Here is a 25,927-nt window from a genome sequence, read left to right on the forward strand (position 1 = left end):
GATTTTAGCTGAGAGGGAGATTGGAGATAGATATTCCTCTAAAAGATGCGGCAGGTGTTAGTCTGCACTACTGTTTTATCATGTGGTGTAACAATGTCCATGTCCTTGAACCAGTTTCCTACATTTTTCTATGATGTCTGCCAATTTTTCACACTGTTATGGGATCCATCATTTTCTCTCTTGTGAGTATGTTATTGTATTATATGAAGTACTTTGAAATATTTGAATGAAAAGTGAAGAGTGATACCAGTTCCTTTTTGGATCTACACCAAGAGAGAAGAACATAAATGTGGAGAATGTAAAACATTAGACAATCCCAAAGTCATTTATATTTGACTTTGAAATAAGATTAAACATCTGGCATCTTATATAACTCTGACCCTTTAAGGCCTGACGTCCAACTCTTCCCTGCAGTGAAAGGCCTAAGTTCAGCTTTTCTGAAGATACTCCAGGCTCCTATAAGCCACTCAGACACGATTGGTGGTGGTCTTCTTTTCAGTACTGTTTTCCAAGAAGGAAGGAATTTGGTTTTGACTAAACTAATTGAAATACATGTGTTTTTCTATTGAAATTATGTAAAAAGATGACCTTTTTGTATCCTACAACTTATTATAAGTATGTTCTCAGAGTATGTTTAATAACCTGTATTGAAAATTGGCAACTAATTTTTAGCAGAGAAGATATAAATATTATAATGTCATTGACTTGCCTATATTTTAGTCTAGATACAAAACAGACAATAGCAGGCTTCCAAAAAGCAGTGTCTTTAATGACTAATGGTGACGTAGGTAAGAATTGGCTGGCCTTGGTTGAAACTGGGGCTACTTCGTAAAGACAAGCCGTGTGGTGTGGAAATAGTATATACATTCCTTGGAGCAAGAGTGTGTGCATGTGTGTATGTGTATAAATTACAGCAACTCTTAGTTTCTTCAAGGGGCTTGGAAAGGCTTTTGGAGATAAGAAGAGTGAATATAAGAATGTTCCTTTGGGGAATTATAACTCAGAGAATATATAACTCAGGAAATATAACTCAGAGGATCTGAGTTACAGATTATAGAGCACTGAAATGGAACATTATCTGTACAGAATTATATAGGACACTTAAATCCAGGGAATTACAGAAAGGAAGGATTTGTTGTCATAAGAGTGACAATTTTGCCAATGAAAATTCTATTGTCTACTTTTCTAAACTTCTTGGCACTAGAAAATCTTGCCTAGAGGGTACCAAGTAAGGAAAATTAAGATGATCTTGATGCAGTGCTTCCTAGAGAATTTTAATTTAGGACTGTTGACTTAAAATTATGAAGAAAAGCAGAGACTGTTGCAGTTTCATGTGAAAGACATTGTCAGACAAAAAAATACTCATCCAATTACACAAGGCATCTATTAGTGTTTACCATGTATCAAGAAAACAACACTGTGAATCAAAAATAATAAACAGCTCATTATCTCTGGACTGGTAACTTTGAATTTATGCAGGTAAGCTGGGGTTGCTATAAGAAGTATATTCCAGGTGCCAATCTCCAGCCTCGCCAACAGTGCAGAAAGAAAGGCTGATAATGAATCAGCATAGGGTGAGGCATCCTTTTTGTAAAAGTCTTATATTTGGCCGGGTGCAGTGGCTCAAGCCTGTAATCCCCGCACTTTGGGAGGCTGAGGCGGCTGGATCAGGAGGTCAAGATATCGAGGCCATCCTGGACAACATGGTGAAACCCCGTCTCTACTAAAAATACAAAAAAAATGTAGCTGGGCACGGTGGCGTGTGCCTGTAATCCCAGCTACTCAGGAGGCTGAGGCAGGAGAATTGTCTGAACCCAGGAGGCGGACGTTGCAGTGAGCTGAGATTGCTCCATTGCACTCCAGCCTGGGTAACAAGAGCGAAACTCCATCTCAAAAAAAAAAAAAAAAAAAAAATCTTATATTTGCTTGTTTCATTAATTTCAGTGAAATTCTTAGCTGTTTTTCTCCATTGAGCACTCTTTTCCTAATGCTAGCAAGCATGATGCCATTATCCATATGGGCCTACAGAGTAACATGCCTGGTCATGGACCAACGTAAGTTGCTGCACTTCTACTTCAAGACAATCTAGTAGTATCTTATGACCATCTTTCTACCCTGTTTCCATTTTCATCCATCAGGCAGTAAAGTTGACTCAGCTCTGCAACAACAAATGAGCCAGTCAAAGCAGGGGGCATTCTATTGAAATGGTACTGTTAGCTAATCAGCATGGAAATAGTTGAGAAGCCAGGACAGTTCTTTCCTTTCTTGGTTTTTAGATCAATAAAACTATATCTGCTATTGAGGTCATGTTGGCTTCCTTCTCTTCCCTAGCCCACTTCTTAAGGGTGATAGTATCTATTATTTATAAAGTTGTCTCTTCCCAAGATTCTAATATCTTGTTTAACTGAAATATAATTTACAATTAATGCACAGATTTTAAATATACTGTTTGCTGAGTTTTGACACTTGTATGTACCAGCAAAACTACCACCCAAATCAAGATACAGAACTTTTCCATCACCTTAAAACGCTTCATCATTAACGCTCAAGAATCAGCAATACTAATTCATGGTGATAGAAATAAGAATAGTGTTTGCCTCTCAGGACAGGGAATTGAATGGAAAAGATAGAAATCATCCAGCAATAATATGTAACTTTTTTTTTTTGAGACAGGATCTTGCTCTGTTGCCCAGCCTGGAGTGCAGTGGTGCAGTCATTGTTCACTGCGGCATCAACCTCCTAAGCTCAAGTGATCCTCCTACCTCATCATCCCAAGTAGCTGGGACTGCAGACACAAGCCACCATGCCCAGCTAATTTTTGGAGTTTTTCTAGAGATGGGGTTTCACCATGTTGCCCAGGCTGGTCTCGAACTACTGGGCTCAAACAATCCTCTTGCCTTAGCCTCCCAAAATGTTGGGATTATAGGCGTGAACCACAGTGCCCAGCCAATAATATTTAATTTTAATGGTAGAAAGGAAACTTCAATTGTTTTATTTTATGCCTCCAGTCAGGGTTAGAGCTAAATGATTCAAAATACCTATGAGTTTTCCCCGCTCTTCTTAAAGATTTCAAAAGAAGATTGATACCTCACTTATATAACAGTAACAACAGTGTGGTTTAGAAGACCTTTCTATTATTTAAACTAAATCTCTATTGATGTCATTGAAGTTCATTTCCTTTTTTATATACCAAGAAAAATGTAACCAACATTTATATACAGATAAGATTTATGGCTAGGAATGGCCATAATGTTTGTTATCAAGAGAATATTTGATCAGGGAAATGCGAATCAAAACCACAATGAAATAGATCATCTCATCTGTTAGAATGGCTATTATCAAAAAGACAAAAAATAACAAAAGCTGATGAGGAAGTAGGGAAACAGAAACTCTTAATACACTGTTGGTGGGAATATAAATAAGTGTAGCCATTGTGGAAAACAGTATGGCGGCTCCTCAAAAACTAAAAACAGAACTACCATATGATTCAGCAGTTCCACTACTGGGTATGTATCCAGAGGAAAGGAAAACAGTATATCAAAGAGATGATGCTCCCTGGTGGTCTAGCGGTTAGGCTTTTCAGTGCGCGCTCTCTCTCTCTTTCTCTCTCTCTCTCTCTCTCTCTGTCTTTCAAAGAGATATATGCACCCCTATGTTTATTGCAGCACTGTTCACAATATCCAGGATATGGAATCAACCTAAGTGTCCATTAACAGATGAATAGATAAATTAAATGTGGGAATATGTACATGGTGGAATACTATTTAGCATTAAAAAGAATGAAATTATGTCATTTACAGCAATATGAATGTTCCTGGAAGCCATTATGTTAGGTGAAATAAGTTAGTCACGAAAAATAAATACCACACATTCTCACTAGTATGTAGGATATTAAAAAGTTGAGCTCATAGAAGTAGAGAGTAGAATTGTGGTTACTGGAGTCTGGAAAAGGGGGATAGTGAGAGTTTGGTTAACAGATACAAAATTACAGGTAGGAGGGATAAGTTCTAGTGTTCTGTAGCCCTGAAGGGTGAATATAGTTAATGATTTATTGTATATTTTCATACAGCTAGAAGAGAAGATTTTGAATGTTCCCAACATAGAGAAATTATTTTTGGTGATAGATATGCTGATTACCTTGATTTGATCATTACATATTGCATATATGTATTGAAATATCACTTTGTACCACATAAATATTTACTACTATAATGTGTCAACTTAAAATTTTTAAAAAGAGAGTGATAGACTAGTCATGCATTGCTCTGCTGAGGACAGCAAGGAACATGCTTAGAAGGCTGGGGACCCTGCTTAAGCCCAACATAGTGCATGGTTTTATTCCAAACCATCCCTATTGGCAAATTAATGAACCAGTGAAACTAACAATGAATATATAAAATTGACATCTTAGCACCTCCTTGACAGTTGTGTTTGAAAATAATTCTTTTTTATTTATCCACATTAGGTATAGGACAGATAGTCTCTGAGAATCTTAATAGATCTTTTGTTTTTCTAAATGAAAAAGAAACTTAATCTGCATCTTAATTTGAGGAATAGGATTATTTTAATTCTATCTGAAAATGCTTTTATGTTCAGGAGTGTGTTTGCTGTTTTCTTTACTATAGCAGTAATCACATAGAATGTTTGCCCTGGAGGGAACAAGCATAGGTACATCACAGAAGGAATGACCATTTGGATTATTTCCATCTTTTTTTTAACCTGCATCTTTGGCCTGCATTCCATTTTCTTTACATTGAGTTTTATCTATTGCTTTCTTACTGTTTTCCCTGTTTTCTCTGGAGCTGTTTTCCAAGCCAATCCTGTTGTATAATTGAATTTATCACTAGAGGGCACAAGTGTTCAACAGAAAAGATGTTGGTGAACAGGCAGAATAGTGCCCTAAAGAAGCTGAGCAGAAGACAAATTGCTTTTGTTTTAAAGGAATTGTTGAAGGACTCAGTTCGATGTAGTAAAGGTATTTGCCTCCCAGCTTCTGCTATCATAGGATTGGAAGATAATCTAGAGATATCTTGGGTTAGGAATCTCATTTTACATTTAAGAAAACTGAGGCCCAGAGAAATTAACAATTTGGGAATATGACATCTCTGCTAGGTGAGCAACCTGTACCTTTTTTCAGGGAACCCCTTTGTTTGACTGTAATGAAGCAAACCTGAAATTGAGGACTTATATCCTTTTCTATTCCCTATTCATCCATTTGGTTTTTTTACTCAGCAGGTTACATAGTTCGAATTGACTTGCTAGTAGCATCTCACCTCCTTGAGTGAAGGAACGTCTTCTTGAAGGACAACTTAAAAATCTACTCAGAGTATCAAGATTCAGTGGGTAGAGCATCAGCATTCTTCTGCTGTCCTTGATATAGGTGGGTAGTTATATATGTCAGGAAGTAAGACTTTTATACTTTTATTTTCTCCTAGAATCTCTGTTGCTTTTAGATAAATCAGGTGGTACTTAATCTGAACAAAATCACTCAAACCTTACCCTCAAAGTTAGCAATGTAGTTGTCCCCATCCAAAAGGCAATCAGTAGGCCTGGATTACTAGTCATTCCTCAAAACTCATTGGTAAAGGAGGTAGTATTTAAAAAATTATTAAATCATAGATATAAAGCTTTCTGCCTTAGATAACTGTGGGTATGCTAGTGGAGAGATCTGTTGGCAAAAGTGTTCTAAAATAGGTAAGCAATTAAATGCAAGGGTTCAAACTAAATAAAAGAACACAATTAGAATTTGCTAGCAGAGCTGAGTTTTGAACTTTAACAGAGAGTAAATGCCCTAGAAATGTACAAGCCACTAAATGCATTTTTCATTTTATCCTGCCTTCGATTTTTTTTTTTTTTTTTTAAGACAGAGTTTCGCTCTGTCACCCAGACTGAAGTGCAGTGGCACGGTCTTGGCTCACTGCAGACCCCACCTGCTGGGTTCAAGCGATTCTTCTGCTTCAGCCTCCGGAGTAGCTGGGACTACAGGCATATGCCACCACGCCCAGCTAATTTTTATATTTTTAGTGGAAACAGGGTTTCACCATGTTGGCCAGGATGGTCTCCATCTCCTGACCTGGTGTTCCTTCCACCCACCTTGACCTCCCAAAGTGCGGGGATTACAGGTGTGAGCCACTGCACCTGGCCTGTCTTCGCTTTTATAAGCATCTTCTCATTTATTTATGCAGTAAGTGCTCCTAAGTGCCTATTATGATCAAGTACTTGTCTAGATTCTGGGGATGCAACAATGAACACAAAGCCCTGCTTTTATGGAATTTACATTCTAGTTGGGGAGACAGACAATAAATAAATATGTAAAGTAAATAGGGCCAGGCACAGTGGCTCACTCCTGTAATCCCACTTTAAGAGGCCGAGGCGGGTGGATCATGAGGCCAGTTGTATCAGACCAGCCTGACCAATATGGTGAAAGCCCATCTCTACTAACAAAAAGACAAAAATTAGTTGGGCGTGGTAGTGCACGCCTGTAATCGCAGTTACTCAGGAGGCTAGGGCAGGATAATTGCTTAAACCCGGGAGGCAGAGGTTACAGTGAGCCAAGATTGTGCCACTGCATTCCACCCTGGGCAACAGAGCGAGACTCCATCTCAAAAAAAAAAAAAAGTAAAGTAAATATTATGTTAAAAGGTGATACATGCTATGGAAAAACCATATAGAGTAGGCTAAGGAGGAATTAGAAGTGCCAACATGGAAGGAAGTTGACATTATAAATAGGGAGGTCAGGATAAGCCTTACTGAGAAAATATGATTTAAGCGTAGACTTAAAAGAAGCAAGGTGGGAAACCATGTGGACAATGGGGGTAGAGTGTTATGGGAGGAGGGAACAGCAGTTGCGAAGACCCTGAGACAGGTGTCTGGTATGCTTGTGGGCAGGTTAAAATAAATCAATGTGACTTAAGTGGAATGTGCAAGAAAGCCAAATGACATAGACTGATAAGTTATTATAAGAACTTTGGCTTTTGTAGTTTTGAGCAGAAGAGTGACATGATTATACTTATATTTTAAAGGGTCACTGCCTATTTTGGAGAATGTCCTCTGAGAGGACATTGGTGGAAGCAGGGACATCAGTTAGGAGGCCATTATAAACAACAATCCAGGGGAAACTGATGGTGGTTTGTACCAGGATAATAGTAGGCAGTAAAGATGCTGAGAAGTTGTCATATTCAGAATATATTTTGAAGTTAGAACCAATGAGATTTGCTGTTTTCTTGGATAAAACAGAGGGTAAAGGTTGCTACTAAGACTTTCTAGCTAAGGCAACTGAAAACATGGAATTTTATTAACTGAGATGGAGAATACTACAGGAAGAATAGATTTGGTGGGGGGGAAAGTAGGCATTTGGTATGGTTTTAGAATTATTAATCTAATAGATCCGATTGACGTATTTTCACATGGAAATGTCAAGGGGATAGTTAGTTGTAGAAATCTGGAATTCAGGTTTAAGGGCCAAGCTGGAATTAAATCTTTGATATAAGTAAACCTATAGATGAGATTGAATGTGACCAAAAGAGTGAATGTAGACAGAGAAGAAGCCCAAAGACAGAGCCCTGGAGCACTCTGAAATTCAAAGTGAGGAGAAGGGAAGAATCAGCAAGGGAAACCGAGCAATCCTAGTACTTGACCCTGAGAATATGGATACAGTTTCCCCCTTTTTTCGAAACAAAATCAAACAAAACACATGGAACAATAGGCAGGTTTATTATTGTTCTTATTTTGCCTTTTTAAAAAAAACTTTATATAGGGCTATTTCCCATGAAATCTACTCAGTCCGTTTATAAATGCGCCATGCAATGGTGTAGGAGAGTTGGACACTCCAGAGCATCTTCTGGCATCTTTTGAAATAGAAATTGCTTCCTTTTTGCAACCTTGTCTAGAGATCTTTGAAATCCAGCGATGTCAGAAGATTCTTCTTACTACATCAGAGGGATTCTGTTGATTACCATGTCTGCAACTGATCTGTTAACTTACCTCTTAGTCCCCTTTGCCAAATTTTTCTGTTTTATTAGATCTTTGAACAACTGTCACTTCAATTTCAATTAAGACTCTTGGGGCTATGCACGGTGACTCACGCCTATAATCCCAGCACTTTGGGAGGTCAAGATGGATTTATCACTTGAGGTTAGGAGTTCAAGACCAGTCTGGCCAACATTGTGAAACCCCGTCTCTTGTAAAAGTACAAAAATTAGCTGAGTGTGGTGGCGCCCACCTGTAATCCCAGCTACTCAGGAGGCTGAGGCATGAGAATTACTGGAACCCAGGAGGTGGAGGTTGCACTGAGCCAACATCACACCACTGCACTTCAGCCTGGGCAACAGAGTGAGAACCTGTCCCCCCACAAAAAGAAGACTCTTGGAAAAAACTTTTTTTAGAAATAAAACACCTAGCACTAGAAGGTATATTAAAATTTGATTTATTAATAGCTCTCCGGTGGTTAGAGTGACAGTTATAGACAAAATTTAAAGCTAAAGAATACTTTTAAAGGCCCCCTAGTTAACACTTTCACTTTAAAGTTAACAGCTGAGGCCCAGGAGATTAAGTACCTTGCCGGTATCGCATAGTTGTAGTCCTAGTTGCACAGCTGTTGCACTATCTTTAAAATTTGTATCTTTATACCGGTTATATTTCTTATACCACATACTGTTATGACAGGTAATATACCATAATAGTTAAGAGTGCTGACCCAGGAGCTAGACTCCCTGTGTTTATCCCCAGCCTCACCATTTAACTACTTTGGATAGTTTATTTAATCTTTCTATGCCTCAGTTTCCTCATCTATAAAGTCTGGATAATAATAATCTACCTCTTAGAGTTGTGAAATGAAAATGAGCTAATACATTTAAATAGAGATGATTACGATCCATGTAAATTATTTTCCAAATCTATAAGTTCCTACATCTGGATGAGAGTAAGGCTTTCAGAATACTTTTATTGGCCTTAGAATCATATGATTTTGAACTTATTTATTAATTTATCCTTAAAGAATGGATTATTTGGAGAGTCAGAGAAGTGGCCCCAAGTCCTCTATAACTCCAACATGTGTTCTGACATGTAACTGAAGAATTTTGAGGAATAAGTTTTAAAGGAGATTGCTGAAGTAGGAGAAAAGAATTGAGTAGAAAGGAAAGGCACAAGGACTAAATGTTTCAGATTGTGTTTGGAACTTGTTGAGCACCTGTCATGTCCATGCAGCTTCTCTGTCAAGTAAGCAGGCTTTAATTTTTATCCCTAAATAACCCATCTCATTAATGCTGCTTTGCTAGTGCTTCCAACAATCCTAGTTTCAGAGATCTTTACTATTTTTTTCCACCTTCTTTCTTTGAGTAAATAGCAGGCTTTTTTTCTCCAAATTTTCACAACATTGCTTCTGGCTATTTGCTGGATCCTTTCTCTCAAGCAGAATTTTTTAATCTTGTTACTTAATCTTGTGAAGACCCTTTATCTGCTGGAGGGTGTCCAGCAACTTTTTGTCCACTCTCCACCACCAGGCAGTATTTTTGCCATTCTCCTTTTAGGTAAAATCCTAAGTCTGTTTTGTTTTCTTCTGTCTCTGGTGCCTGATTGCCTAATATGGTAAGGTATTTCCCAGACAAGATTGCACTGTGGAGATAGAACAACAGTTTGACTAAGTTTAAAGACACAGAAGATGAGCTATCTAATAGTTATTTATGTAGTAAAGTAATATTTTTTGTAGTATATTACATAACAACCGAAATCTATTTTTTAAACATGCCTCTGTTGCTTTTAACAGACTTAAAGAGATAATAAAATAAAGATTTTTCTCCTCTCAAAGGCAGATTTTTTTTACTGGAAAAAGGAAAAGGAAAAGATGGCTTGTCCCCAGAGTGAGAGGGTTTTGAGAAGTCTGAGAAATTTGATAGCTTGATAATGTTCATAAGAACATAAAAGTAAGGATAAATTTAATAGGCAATGGCTATTATAAACAATCCTGTGGTAGCCAGCCTCTGGGAACTGGCAGGCATTCCACATGTAGAAAAGCAAGCTGTCCTGGATTTCTGCAATTGATGACAATGGGCAGTCCCAGGGAAAAAGAGATTGAGAAATGGCAGCAAACCAAAACTGTATGTGAGAAGCTGCCTGTTATCCAGCGTGCACTGAAGAATCTCTTCTAATGGTTGACTCCACATTGGCCTCGAAGGATCTTTCCTCTCACTGTACATTTGCTCTTGCTTTGCAACTATAGTTTCTTAAAATACTGCAGATACTGTGATTTTCTATATATGGGTTGTGCCTTGCTGTAGCCCAAGCTGTATAAACCATCTTAAGAACAAAGTTTCTTTTGGCATCTTCCTTTTATGGACTTTATTAATTTTAGGTCGTGCTGTTGCCCAGGAAATCTCAGTAATCAAAGCTCACATGTATTCCTTTGAGACCCTGTAATTTTTGGACCTAGTGTCCCATTACATCAGTGAATTCTACTTTAATCATAAATCTTTTTTAAGGTAGAATAAATTGATCTTTGAGGTATCTGTTTGGACTTCTCTCAAATCTCTCATCAAAAGATGTGAAAGGTTTATCCACCTACTAAGGATGGCATAGTTAACTTCTTGACCTTTTCTTTTTCTGATTTCTTCTTCTGCCTCCAACTGCTTTCAAGATATTACTTTGTGTTAGTGACTTGTGACCTTATGTCTTTTTATTAGAGGAACACTGATGAACTTAAAACTCTGCTGAAGCTTTTTAAAAAAAATAATTATAAAACTTAGTAAATTTTGTTAAAGAAAATTCATGAAATATAGAAAAATATAAAGCAGTAGTCTCAAAAGCAGCAGGAGGATTGCTAGAGGAGATCGTAAAAATTCATAGGGATACTTTCAGGGAACACGGTGATGGGGTATGTTCTACATGCATTAAGTGGAAAGGGACAGAGAAACTAGTTATCCTAAAATACCCCACTTCAAACAAGTATCCTGAAGTTTACTTGACTTTTGACTGTCTCCCTTGATAGTCATAGATGAAAACCTATTAATTATCTGAGTCTAAAACCAAACTTGATTTTATGTATGAGCTCAATTTTGACGGGGGGAGGAAGACAGTTCTAAAAATTCAACCTTCATGTAAATGAGGAGAAACTGCACTTAGTTTTATTTATCCCTGACAGCAGTGCCACTTATATAATGAGTACATCATGCTACACATTCTGTAGATCTTCATTTAACCTCTGCCTTCATGATGATTCTGTGATGTATCCAAATCTCTGACTGCTTCTTTATTTCTTCTAGTTTACTGGCCCAAGCATTAACACATTAAAATACATATTATAAAGTACATTGCTTTTATTCTCATATTAATGGTGTTTATTTAAAAATAAATATTATTTTTTAATGATTTTAGCTAAGTTTTAGATCAGTGATTTTTATTTCAGGATAGTAAGGGGGTGTTAAAAATATTTGTTATGGAAAGGGATTGTTTCAGCTATAAAGGCTAAGAAAAAATTGTCCATATCCATCCAGAACCATACTTTTCAGAAGAAACTATTAACATTTTAGTGAATTTCCTGCTGGTATTTTCCCAAAGTTTTTCTTTTTAAAAAACATATTCAAAACTAACTAATGACATTCTTTAGAAAAGGATCATTGTCAGCTGGAGCATTCCTGGGACCCCCATCATTACTATGATGACTGTTTTATAAGGTTGTCTTCAAAGCACCTGGGTTCAACTCTTTTATCAAAGTAGTTCTATGATGGCTTTGATCATAGAGAGCCTCCAGGAATAATTGTTTCTCTTTCAGTTGGAGTCTAAGGGTTACCTTGGTTACAGAAGTATTCATTTCTCCTGTTGATAACATGGCTGGAGAGCCTTAACCATGGCTTAGGCTTAGCTAATGTTAGAGTTCTAGCCCCATGATTGAGGTAGAAAACATCATGTGGGATTTGAAGTCCTTTTTCAGCGAATAGAGTGTTTATAGGTTTGCCCCAGCAGGAACGTTGAACTTAAGGCACTAACAGACATTACCTTTAAAAGGGTTATTTTGGTAGAATCTCAAAGGTAGGATAGTTGGACTATCTATCCCAAGCTGTAAATCTTCCTGAATAAAGCTTGTAAAAATAAAGAATAAAGATGAATGGTTACAACCTCCCAGTTTTAATTTTTCTCCATACTGTCTCAGTCTTCAGACAAGCAAGTTCAAGAATCAGATAGCAGCCATTTAGTGACATGAATATCTTAGAGACAAACCATAGTTTTGTAACCTAATATGATCCTTTAAGGTACATAAATGTTCACACAGATGTCCCTTAATAGAATATGTACTTTAAAATTTTTTTTGACTTTTTAATACTTAAAATTTTTTAAAATGTTTTATTACAACCTGAACTCTTACACCTTAAACTCTGTCAGTGTTATTGACTACTGAGAGGAAAGCAGGAAAGTTTTAAAAATCCATTGGCAAATTAATACATAGCATAATACATAATACAAGAACTTATGACCTTGGAGCTTGTAGCTCTTGTCATGTTTCTGAAAAAATTTTTCAGTTAACAGAAGCATTTTAAGAGGCAAACAACATGTTTTAATATTACATCATCAAATAAAATATTGTATACTTTAAGATGACATTTTACTTAGGAGTTGTGGGGCTTTCAAAAGTGGTATGCCAAGTGGGTGAAATATGGGGCTGTTTATGATGACTGAATGCTTTATTTCTCATTTCTCCAAATGGCTGGCTGTTGTGAAGTGTCAACACTGTCTTTCTGAGACTGATAGGAACAGCAGCTGTTTATACCTATTCTCCAGCAGTACATGTTGGGGGTGGGACAGTGGCAGCAGCCTCACTTCATCTTTGGCACGTGATGCTCTAGGTCAGGGGGTCAGCAAACTTTTTATGAAAAGGGCCCAGTAGTAAATATTTTCTACTTTGCTGGCCATGTAATCTGTTGCAATGACTCAACTCCACTTTTATAATGGGAAAGCAGCCATCATAGACAATATGTAAATAAATGGGAGTGATTATGTTCCAGTAAAACTTTATTTACAAAGCAGGCTGGTAGACTGGATTTGGCCTGCAGGCCACACTGCAGTCTGCTGGCCTCTGCTCTAGGTTACTGATACAGAAACTATTTGCTAATGTCAACATGACTCCAAATGTTAATTTTCTTTCATCCAAGCACTTCTCTGGTAACTCTGCATTGTGCCAGTTTGCCTGATTCTTTGCTATCAGCAACAGTTTGTGGGGGACGTCATCTGTTTGGAGGGATAAGTGTTGTTTGGAGGGATAAGTGTTGTTTGGGACAGCATTAATGAGTTTTGGTCATGCAGCAGGAAGCAAGCTGTAAAGCTTCCTGAATGAGAAAGTGAAGGAAAGAGGGGGAGTTGCTTCCATGTCATTTTAAATGTAGTCTCTCTATTGTTTCAGTTAATTACTTTTTGAGGAGAAATTCTGAAATGGTTCTCCCAGTGTGTCCCTATTTGTTTTTCTCATCTGATCCTATTCGTTCTTACTTCCCAAGGACTAGTCTTTGAGGTTAGCTAAGATTACAGTTGGGAATATAAATCAGTTAATACTTGAAATTCAGCTTTTGTAGACTATGACCATAAGTCAGTTTGCTTTGAAGGCTCACAGATTCTTGGAAGAGTGCCTGTCAGAAAAGTGCTTGTCATTCACTTTAATTGCTTGTTGTCATTTCAATTTCTTAGTTAGGAGTAGATTATGAAATTTACTAGTCTTTTTGCCTTGTCAACCCTTAATCTACCGAATATGTGCAGGAAAAACATTTCGGGGATTTGTGGAAGGGGTGACAGAACTCTTCAAAGTGGTGACCCTGTGCTTGCTTGAAGTGAGAGTTAAGAGGAATGGATTTGGGGGAAGAGAAGCTGAAATCCTGAGTTTTCAACAATTTTAAGGGAAAAAGTGATGAAAACTGACATTAATACGTCACAGTAAAGACTCATATAAAGTGTGGGAATTGAGCATGGGTTGGCATAATTAATTTTGTGCCAAATAAACCAAATCAGATCCTTTCTTGAGAATAAAGGTGTACCCCATATATGATATTATAATCTGAGAAGGCCTCTCTTAGGTCACTGGTGACCTCTAGTACTTTGGAATAAAACTAATGAAGTATTATTTGGGCAGTTTATAAATCATTTCTTGAGTGCTTGACTTAAAGCTAAGGGCATGTGTAGATACTGATAATCCAGCAAGCTGAGCCATTTTCAGTGACAACGTAGTGGGTAAAGCTTCTCTGTTAGTCTCCCTCAATCCTGTCAATAACAATCACTGGGGTTATTCGTTTACAATGTAGGTTTTTAGACCTCTTCCCTTGAGATTCTGGATAGAGAGGTGACATGGTGGTAGAGGGTGGAAGTCCTGGAAATCTATATTGTAAAGGGCTTCCAAAGTGATTCTTAACAGGCAAGTCTGACAGATAGTGTTCTTAGAGGTATAATGTTTAATGATTGCTAACATCCCAGGTAGGTCAGTCATTAAAGCGTAGGATTAAACGTAGCACTAAAGGAGCTTAGAGCCAACTTCTACTCCTTTCTGTCCTCCAGAAATACACATTTAACCCAGAGTATCAAATTCTCAAAGGCCCTTTAGGACAGTTCAGTCCCATTCGGGAAGTGTTTTGCTCTCATAGCAGCATGTGTTTATTTAGTCAATCATATATTTATTGATGATCTACTATGTGTTAGGTACCATGCATTAGGGATGCAAAATGTACAAGGTAGACAAAATTCCTGACCTCATAATACTCACATTTTAGTGGGGCTGGGGATAGTTCTATTAGCCATCCCAGTTGAGATGTCAAGTAGGCAATGGTCAAGTAGGAATTTGGACTTTATGGGAGATATTAAAGCTAGAGAAATACAGATGTGGAACTTACTGCATTAGTGATGGTATTTAGAGTCAGAAGACTGGGCGAGATCACCAACAAGCATAATAAGCTGAAAAGAAGGCCCCTGACTAGGCTCTAGAATATTCCAGGGCTGGCCTTAGACAAGAACTGGAATATTTCTTCCATGGTACATATACAGATTAACTTGGTGAATCTCTTATTGTGAAAGTGAGATATGCTGATCAGACTTACTGTGATATGTACACATATCTAGGTATTTTTATACCTAGAAAGCAATTATAGCTTAGGGTCCAGATGAAAGATAATGAGCTAAGTTTCTAATGGTAGGTATGGAGAGAATGGAACAATGTCAGAAATATGAAAACTCAGCAGGATTTGATGTTTTACTAGATGTGGATGATAAAAGCATAAAGAGCAGTCCCAAGGTACTTGGGAGGATGCATGGAATCAGCTTCAGAGCCAGAAGACCTAGGTTCAAAGCTGGTTCCGTTTCTTATTAGCTGTGTGGCCTTAGAAAAGTAATTTAACCTCTCTGAGCTCTGAAAGTGCTTTAATCTGGAAAAATAAGATTATTCTTGTTTTATAGGCTTAAGGAATAGCAGTAATAATGTATATAAAGTGTTTAGCACAATGCGTACCTTTGGTAAATTTTTAAATAAATAAAGGCAGCTCATATGATAGTATTTCACCAGTCTCCCCATCTCCCATCTTTAAGCTTTCATACATGTTATTTCCATTCCCTAGAATTCTCTTTCTCTTACTTTACTGCCTCTTCCTCTCCCTACTCCACTTTTTAAAAATATATTCATGTTTTAGATTAAGCCTTCCTTTGACTAGGTTTCCCCCAGCACTGTGAATTTACATTTACTATGTAGTGGTAATCATACTATGTTGTATTTGCCAACTAACTGAACTCCTTGAAGGCAGGGTCTGTTTCTTTTCCTTTCTTTTGAGATGGAGTCTCACTCCGAAGCCCATGCTGGAGTGCAGTGGCATGATCTTGTGTCACTGCAACCTCCACCTCCCAGGTTCCAGCAATTCTACTGCTTCAACCTCCCAGGTAGCTGGGATTACAGGCCCCTGCCACCATGCCTGACTAAATTTTGTATTTTTAGTAGAGATGGGGTTTTACCATGTTGGCCAGGCTGATTTGAACTCCTGAGCTCAGGTGATCCACCTGCCTCGGCCTCCCAAAGTGCTGGGATTACTATGCCAGACCATTATGCCCAGCCTGTTGCCCAGGCTGGAGTGCATGGCATGATCACAAATTACTGCAGCCTCTACCTCCTAGGTTCAAGTGATCCTCCTACCTCAGCCTCCCAAGTAGCTGAGACTACAGGCATGTGCTACCCTTCCCTGATAATTCTTTTTAATTTTTCTAGAGATGGAGTCTCACTATGTTGCCTAGGCTGGTCTCAAACTCCTGGGCTCACATTGTCCTTCCACCTTGACCTTCATAATATTGGGATTACCAGTGTGCATCACCCCACCTGGCATCCTAGTGTTCATATATCTGATTGACCTTTCCTGGATCAGATGAACTTCCCTGAACCAGTTTCTATAGCCAGAAATTAGATGAGATTTAGCCAGAGAGGCAGTGAAGCCTGAACCCTGAAACCAAGTTGAATTCAAGTCCCTGCTTTGCTACTTACTGTGTAACCTTGACCAAATTGTATACTCCCTGTGTCTCAGTTTCCACAACTTTAAAATGAGAGAAGTCATAGTACCTGTCACATAGGTCATTTCTTTAAATGAGATAATACATATAAAGTGAACAGAACAGTGTCTGGCATATAGTAAATGATCAATAAATCTTAGCCACCATGATTTTGATAATGATAACAATAAGGGTGGTTATAGTGATAAAAAAGAAACAAGAGTAGCAGCTACCATTTGTTATAGGGGTAGGGCTAGGACAGGGTCATTTAAAGGGATTCTGTTATCAAAAGAAGAGAAAGAAATAAAGTGTTGGAAAGATAAATTATAGCGACCAATAGTCCTGTGTAATCACGTCCAGTAGTTTGAGAACTGAAGAATATCTTGTAGGTTTGCCAATAAGGAGATGTTGCTGACTTGTGAGAGCAGTTTGGTAGGGTGCGGAGCATGGAAGGATGATGAATTCTCTTTGTGACTCATCTGCATGTAACGATTTTGATGGATTTTCTGGAATTTAATAGCCTTTGATTAGTAGCCATTTGCTTTGAGGCAGAGCTCCAAGATAGTTTGCCATTAAAAAAAAATCCTCATGAAGGCTGAAACAGGGTTCAAACAGATCTAATTTTCATATCATTTGGTACATTGTAGTACCTGATTTCATCTAAATTGCTTCCCCCTAACAATCCTTAGTCCACATTTCTGCTTTCTCTCCTTGTTGAGAATAGATGGCAGATCAACATTCTTGCCTACTCCTGCAAGAGTATCTTGAAGGAATAAAAGGCAATTATACTTCTGCTGCAGAGGAGCATTTTCCACATGTTATGCTAACAGTTATGAAAAGAGCTAGTTATTGGATTAGTTAGTGAGGTGTGCTTATCAGCCTTCATCAGGTTCTCATTACTGGTAATGTTGCCCAGACCGACATTTTTTCTCTGACTGTGCTTCTGCCTTTTCTGTGTCTAGCTTACTTGTGTACAGAATGCTTTCAGAGAGAAACCATAATTCAGGGTTGACAAAGTTCCGCTAAGCCACCCCAAGATTATCTTGGCTAAAGAAGTTTTTACAGAGTACAGTTGTGGGAAACAGCTCTTAAGAGTTTCTGGGTTAATCTAGAATGACTTCCTAAAATAAAAGTTTTAGAAGAATTATTAAAGGAATCTTTTCCTCCCAGCTCTCCCCTCCCAAATTACAGCAGCACCCCAGACAAATATCACAAATAAAAGAAAACTATATAACAGATAAATATGAAGAAAAAAATCAGGAACTGAGAACTCTGGCTTCCAATTTTACCATTAATAAAAGCACACTGCAGTGTTCCAGACTTGCTCTGTGAATAAGCTGTCTCAGCCATGTATTTACGATAGTTCCTTAAAGTTGCTTCCAGAATTTACTTCCTAAAAATATTGGGTCCACAACTTACCTTCCAGGAATAAATTAGATTTAGATAGTGATTATTAGAATGCTATTTCAAAATAGACAATTAACAAGCATAAGAAAAAGTGTGTAATCTTATTGGTATTGAAAGCTATAAATTAAAATTGTAATCAAGTAACTTTTTTTTTGAGACAGTCTTTCCCTGTCACCCAGAATGGAGTGCCATGGCGTGATCTCAGCTCACTGTAACCTCTGCCTCCTGGGTTCAAGAAATTCTTCCTGCCTCAGCCTCTCAAGAAGCTGGGATTACAGGTGCCCATCACCATGACCTGCTAATTTTTGTATTTTTAGTAGAGATGGGGTTTCACCATATTGGCAAGGCTGATCCCAAACTCCTGACCTCAGGTGATCCACCTGCCTCAGCTTCCCAAAGTGCTGGGATTACAGGCATGAGCCACCACACCTGGCCAAGTAACCTTTGTTTAAAAATCAATTATAGTAGGCAAAGACTTTGAAAAGATAATGCCCAATTTAGCTAAGAATATAGTGAAACGGGCCTTCCCATATTTTACTGTTGGGAATGCAAATTAGTCATTCTTTTCTGAGAAGCAAATGGCCAGATTGACAGAAGTCCCAATTTGACCCAGTATAGCCCCCTATAAAAATGTATCTCTGGGAAACAGTACTAAATATGAGAGGGAGGGGGATTTTATGCACAGAAATTGTTACCATAAGGTATGTTATATGTAGGCAGCTCTATAAACATTTATTCAACAAACACTTGAGTGCCTCGTATGTGGAAGGCTATTAGGCACTATTGAACAAAACAGACTTAGCTCATTTAGCTATTTATAATAGCAGAAATATTGGAAACAGCCTAATGTCCAGTATTCTGGCAGCAGTTAAGTAAACTATGATTCATCCATCTAATGGAACACTATGAATCATAGTGTGCTTTACCATTCCCCACCAGCTAGCCATTTAGGGGAGTTTCCTTAAAATAGAGTAAAATATAAGGCAGCCATTTAAAAATGAGTTACAACGAGAATATAATAACTTGGATAAATGCTTACAATAAAATATTACTAAATGAACTAGATACACAATTGTATATGTCATGTGATTAGAAACCATAAGGGTGTAGCAGATACTCAGGCCCAGGTAAAAAAACGGAGAAAGTGAGCAAAGTGTTAACACAAATACAAATACAAAGTGTTGTATTTCTGTGATGAGACTAAATGTGACTTTTTTTCTACTTTTCATTTCCCAAATTTTCTTCAATGAGGTCTTGTTACTTGTGTAATTTTTTTTCCCCCTTAAATGCTTTGGTAACACACTTACAAAAAGTGTGCATGAAAGTGAAGACTGCTCAGTGGCTGTTTTGTGAACTGAGTGGGAATTGTCAGAGAACTTTATCTCGCTCTTCAAACTGATTGCCTACTTCAGCTGTGGTGGAAGCGTGGAATGGTGGATAGAAACTTGCTGGACACCCACCTTTAATATAGTCTGTCTATACATACATAGCAATGTCAATGCAATACACTGTACCTTACATATAGTAATGTAGATGATAAGATGCTTTTCGTTTTTTTTGTTTGTTTGTTTGTTTTTTAAGAAAACAGTTTGGCTTTAGTATGTTATCTGAAGACTTGGTATTATGGCTAGCTGTGTGCCAACTTTCCATCCTCCAGACCTATAAAGTTTAAATCAGTTTGTTTTTTTACTGCATTGTGAAATTAAAGAATTCACATAAATTTTTACTGTGGCCAATAGTCAAGGCTCTAGGAAGCTCTGAGATTTGATCTTGAGTTTTCCTTGCCACTTCAACCCAATTTAATTTTTTTTTTTTCTTTTTCTTTTGAAATAGGGTCTCATGCTGTCACCGGGGCTAGAGTGCAGTTGTGTGATCTTAGCTCACTGTAATCTCTACCTCCAGAGTTCAGGCGATTTTCACGCCTCCACCTCCTGAGTAGCTAGGATTATAGGCGTGCACCACTACACCTAGCTAATTTTTTTTAATTGTATTTTTAGTAAAGATGGGATTTTGCTGGGTTGGCCAGGCTGGTCTCAAGCACCTGTCCTCAAGTGATCTGCCCACCTCTGCCTCCCAGAGTGCTGAGATTACAGGTGTGAACCACTGTGTCTGGCCTCAATCTAAAACATTCTTTTTTTTTCTTCTTTTTCTTTCTTTCTTTCTTTCTTTTTTTTTGAGATGAAGTTTCCCTCTCGTTACCCAGGCTGGAGTGCATTGGCGTGATCTCGGCTCACCACAGCTTCCACCTCCTGGGTTCAAGCAATTATCCTGCCTCAGCCTCCCAAGTAGCTAGGACTACAGGTGCGCACCAACATGCCCAGCTAATTTTTGTATTTTTAGTAGAGATGGGGTTTCACCATGTTGACCAGGATGATCTCGATCTCTTGACCTCGTGATCCACCCACCTCAGCCTCCCACAGTGCTGGGATTATAGGCGTGACTAAAAATTCTTTTTTTTTTTTTTTTTAGACAGTTTCTCTCTCGTTACCCAGGCTGGAGTGCAATGGCGCGATCTTGGCGCACCGCAACCTCTGCCTCCTGGGTTCAGGCAATTCTCCTGCCTCAGCCTCCCAAGTAGCTGGGATTACAGGCACGCGCCACCATGCCCAGCTAATTTTTTTGTATTTTTAGTAGAGATGGGGTTTCACCATGTTGAACAGGATGGTCTCGATCTGTTGACCTTGTGATCCACCTGCCTCGGCCTCCCAAAGTGCTGGGATTACAGGCTTGAGCCACCGTGCCCGGCCTAAAAATTCTTAATCCACTCTTCCTTCCATTTAGTGGAACTCCGATTTTATCTTTTTCTTTCTCATTCTCTTCTGTACATATCTGTTCACATGAAATTTCTAATTGTATAGACTTTGCAGTGTGTAGAGTCAGATCTGTCATATCCTTTGATGCATGCTGCTTAGTTTTATCTTTATCTACGTTTGTATCTGGTCAGTTTGAAATTTTTTTTCTTTTTTGGTCTTCTCAGCTATTAAAAACAGACATGTTTGTTCAAAAGAGCTTTTAATGTCTGTTGTGTCTGGAGCTTGTGTGGAGGGTTTTTGTTTTGGTCTAGGTTGGTTTGCTTTTTCTATTTAAAACTTAGATTGTGTGTACACCCACACAGAAACGTCAGCTACTAGGCTGTTCCTTTGCAGAGTGGTGATCAAACAAAACCATGTATCTGGTGATTCTCTCATTTGATTTGAAGACTGATTTCAGAAATGGCATTGTTTTCTTCTTTTACCTGGTAGGTTATTACTGAGCAAGCTGAAGAATGGAGGACTCAGCCTACTTATAAAGTACCAAACTGTTAAGGTCACAGAAAATTATTTCTGGAAGGTACATTAGAAGTTGTTCTAGCCCAACTCTTTTATTTTACAGATGGAAACCTGGGGCCCAAAAGAAGGCCTGGCTTAGCCTAAGCTGTACAATGACATAGTGGTAGAAAATGAACTAGAACATTTCTGAGTTCCCAGTTCAGCATTCTTTCCACTAAGCTGATGGCTGTCTTCCAGGTGCAGGAGTGAAGGTTAGTGCTTATTACAGGACTCTGCTGGCTGCAGTGGCCCTTCCTGGTGCTGTGGAAAGTACCCTCTTCTTTGCTTAGTCTGATTCCATTTATGGGAAGCAGTGATGGAGTTTGTACATAAGGTTTACAGTAAAGTCTGCTTCTGTCCCAAGTTTCTTAACTCTTTAAAAATCATCTTCCTTACATTTCTGATTTCCTAGTACATCTTTTATTTATTTCAATGTAAACAAATTCCAAATAATGGAAATTTGTCTCTACTATTCACGCTTATTCGAGTTTGAAATTTCTGTTATATATGCTAATGTTTACAGACTGGTGAGGTCAGGAAAATTGAACTGCTATTATTTCAAAAGAGAAAGCTACTCTGGGACTTCTAAATAGTCGTGAGTCTTATTACATAGTTATTCTTAAAAATAAGAAAGAAAAGTCTCTTTGGACCCGTAATAAAAAGCCACTGTGATGGCGGGGAGGGGGGTGCTATGAATGGATATGGGCAATTGGGACCAGGTTTTTGTTTTGTTTTGTTTGTTTTTTGGTGATGATCCTGTCTGTGCATGAACCCAGGACCCAAGAGCACACTGCAAATGGGAGCTGGGTTAGTCTAGCTCATCCCAGCAATGTCATAGCCAGGAATAAGCTGCTTTTCTGACCAGAAGTAAAGAAGAATTGGCAGACACAAACAAGCACAGGAAACCCTCAAGATAGAACTTGGACCCAAAATAGTTTTTGGCTAAAAATTCAGAATTGGGCTACCTAGGAGGAAAGAAAACTCAGAGCTACCAACTTAAGGTCTGGTTCAAGGTTGGCACATGATCAGATTTAAGCTGAGGCAACTTAAAACTGCCCTATAGATACAGGTACTTACTTTTTTTAGTTATAAAAATTGAGCCCCCAAAACATTCCAAAGAACCCAATAAAATCTAAGATCTTGAAAAAGCAGTCAAGAAAACCCAAGAAATGAGAGCATTTATACCTGAGAAAAAACAATCTGAAGAAAATTTAAAAGTAAGTTAAAATTCTCAATGTATGTACAGAAGAAATTAGATTTTACAGAATCAAGAACAGATAATGAAACAAGAGAAAGCTGTAAGAGAGAAGCATTTAGACATCTTTAAGTGAAAAATATTATATTGGAATGTAAAAATACAATATTGAAGTAAAAGAACAGTTAGACTGTACATACTCTTTATAGCTTAAGAGAAAATTAGAGAATTAGGAAATAGAACTGAGAAAATCTTTCAGAATGCAGTTTAGAGAGAGTTGGAAGAAAATGAAAGAGAGAGATGGGCATGAAAAATGACCTGAGGAGCTCTAACATACATCTTCTAGGCGTTGCAAAGGAGAAAAAATAATGAAAAAGTGGCAATAAGAACAACAATAATTGCAGCTAAGAATTTTTTCAGAAATGAATTTGAATCTTCAAAATAGAAAATGCCTACCATGTGTCACACAGGATAAATAAATCCACAACTACATACATGATAATAAAATTGTAGGAAATTAATGATGAAGAGAAAATCTGAAATTCTAACTACAGATATAACAAAAAAATTCTGAATAATGGAATGGTAGTCAAATTGGCAGTAGGTCTGGCAATAGTAGACACCATAAAATGGACTAATGTCTTCAAAGTGCTGTAGAAAAATAACTGAGCTTACAATTTTATACAGTGGTTTATATACAAAGTGTGAGCAAAATAAAGACATCTTCAGATACACAGGGCTAAGTTTTCTTTTTTTTTTTTTATTTTTGAGAAGGAAAGAAAAAAAATGAGTAAAGGAGAGAAAGAAAGAGGAAGAGAGAGAGGGAGGGTGAACGGAAATATTGCTTTATTCTGAAAAAAAAATGGGTATTAATAATGGCCAATCAATGTTTCATTTAAACCTATGAGTAGGTGTGATGTGGTATTGACAAGAATGTATATTTTATGTATTTGAAGTGGAGAGCTCTATAAATATTTATTAAGTTTACTGGTTCCGGATCTGAGTTCGAGTCCTTGATATCCTTATTAATTTTCTGTCTCATTGAATCTAAGTCTCCTATCTGGGTGTTAGGATCGTTAGCTCTTGTTGTTGCATTGATCCTTTTACCACTATATCTTTGTTGCTTTAAAATCTATTTTATCCGATATGAGAATTGCAACTCCTGCTTTTTATTTATTTATTTATTTTTGCTCTCCGTTTGGTTGGTAAATCTTTCTCCATCCCTTTGTTTTGAGTCTTTGTGTATCCTTGCATGTGAAACAGGTCTGGATGTAACAGGCCGTTGGGTTTTGGCTGTGTCTTTTGATTGGGGGATTTAGTCGATTTAAATTTAGGGTTACTGCCATTTGATGTTAACTGGCTGTTTGATCCATTTGTTGATGAAAATTCTTCTTTATGTTGGTGCTCTTTACTTTTTGGTATATTTTTAGTAAGGCTAATACTGGTTGTTTCTTTCTGTGTGTAATGCTTCTTTCAGAAGTTCTTGTAAAGCAGGCCTGGTGGTAATAAAATCTCTGAGTTCTTGCTTGTTCATAAAAGATTTTATTTTTCCTTCAGTTGTGAAGCTTAGTTTGGCTGGATATGAAATTCTGGGCTGAAGGTTCTGTTCTTTGAGGATGTTGAATATTGGCCCCCACTCTCTTCTGGCTTGTAGAGTTTCTGCTGAGAGATCTGCTGTAAGTCTGATAGGCTTGCCTTTGTGGGTAACCTGACCTTTCTCTCTGGCTGCCCTTAGTATTTTCTCCTTCGTTTCAACCCTGGTGAATCTAACGACTATGTGCCTTGGGGTTGCTCTTCTTGAGGAATATCTTTGTGGTGGTCTCTGTATTACCTGGGGTTGAATATTGACCTGCTTTGCTAGTTTAGGAAAATTTTCCTGAATAATATCTTGAAGGGTATTTTCCAGCTTGGATTCATTCTCTCGGTCGTATTCAGGTACACCTATCAAACGTAAATTTGGTCTTTTCACATAGTCCCACATTTCTTGGAGACTTTGCTCATTCCTTTTTATCCTTTTATCTCTAATCTTGTCTTCTTGTTTTCTTTCATTAAGTTGGACTTTGACTTCTGTTATCCTTTCTTCTGCTTGAACAATTCGAGTGTTTAAACCTGTGCATACTTCTCGGAGTTCCTGTATTGTATTCTTCAGTTCCATTAATTCACTTATATTCCTCTCTAAGTTGTCTGTTCTCAATAGGATTTCGTCAAACCTTTTTTCAAAGCTCCTAGTTTCTTTATGTTGGGCTACAACATGTTCTTTTAACTCACAGAAGTTTCTTATTATCCATTCCTTGAAGAGTGATTCTGTCATTGGGATGCGCTCGTTCTCGGTCAAGCCTTGTTCCATTGTTGATGTGGAACTGTGATCATCTTTAGAGGGAGAGGCGTTCTGATTTTGAGTATTCTCAGCCTTTTTACGCTGGTTTCTTCCCATCGTTGTAAATTTATCCTCCTGTGGTCTTTGAAATTACCAACTTTCAGATTAGGTCTCTTGATTGGACGTCCAGGTTGTTAGTTCCCAGGGCCAGAATGGCAGCGTTAAGACTGATGGTGCTTTTCTGCCCAGGATTCTCCTGTCGGGCTTCCTTCTTGTGTCCGTAATGGGCGACTCTGCCTTCCCCGGGCTCCAGACCTGGGTCAGAAGGGGAACCAGACTTCAGTCTCGTTTACTCTGCGCCGAGAGCTGCCGCGCTGAGGTGCCATCGCAGCCGCTGCGCTGGTCTCAGGAGTGGTGCTGGGGACCTGTGTGGGTCCTCCAAACCTCGGTCAGAAGGGGAGCTGGCCCTGTTTACTCTGCTCCGAGAGCTGCCATGCCGAGGTGCCGGCGAAACCCCTGCGCCGGCCACAAGAGTCGAGCTGGCGACCCGTGTGGTTCCTCCACTGGGGATCTTCTGCTCCGTGAGCGACCAGAATTTGTCTGAAAGTGTGGCGTCCTTTAGTTCTCTGCGCTTTGACTGAGAGCTGCAATCCCGAGCTGTTATGGATCGGCCATCTTCGATCGTCCCCTCCAGAGCTAAGTTTTCAACTCACAAACTCTTGATGATAAAAGAACTAAAGGATGTTCTTCAGCAAAGAGAAAAATAAATGCAGAAGGAAGTAGAATACAAAAGCAAAAAATGTTAAAATATGAGATAAAGCTAATATGCTTCTAAAGCTAGAACTGAATCTTAGCAATAACAACATGGTATTACAGCTGTAAATGTATACTAAAGCCCTTGTTTTAAGAGAAGATACAGATTAATTTTATGGACTTTTAAATAAAAAAGTTAAGTATGTTAAATATAAGGTATCTAGTACAGAATAGAAATATAGAAATAGAAGGTGCAACTCCTCAATCAGTAGCGGAAAGAGAAAAGATAGGTAATTTTTTAAATACTTTCACTCCGTTCAGTAGAGGGCAGGAAAGAAGATAAAAAGAAGCAAAGGAAAAACATGGAAGTAGGAAATACAAAATAAAATATGTAAGTAATCATAATATAAATTACAAAGCCACAGAGGTACTCAGATTATCCTTCCATATGCTGTTTTT

At 38.1% G+C, this 25,927-nt stretch overlaps 1 protein-coding gene across 18 annotated transcripts in view; it reads left to right on the top strand.

Moving 5' to 3' along the window:
* Nucleotides 1-25,927, top strand: part of PPP1R12B (protein phosphatase 1 regulatory subunit 12B) — a 246,914-nt gene that overhangs the window by 151,047 nt on the left and 69,940 nt on the right. The window contains exon 20 of one of the 18 annotated variants that reach the window (XM_054248227.2): nt 5,233-5,336. The exons of the other annotated variants lie outside the window; for them this stretch is intronic. Coding sequence (XP_054104202.2) covers nt 5,233-5,244 — 12 coding nt within the window. The 3' untranslated portion in view covers nt 5,245-5,336. Of the gene's footprint in view, nt 1-5,232; nt 5,337-25,927 lie in introns of those variants that run through there. 18 annotated transcript variants of the gene reach the window in all.

The sequence above is a fragment of the Callithrix jacchus genome, chromosome 19 (assembly GCF_049354715.1).
Source record: "Callithrix jacchus isolate 240 chromosome 19, calJac240_pri, whole genome shotgun sequence".
NCBI classification, from domain to species: domain Eukaryota; kingdom Metazoa; phylum Chordata; class Mammalia; order Primates; family Cebidae; genus Callithrix; species Callithrix jacchus.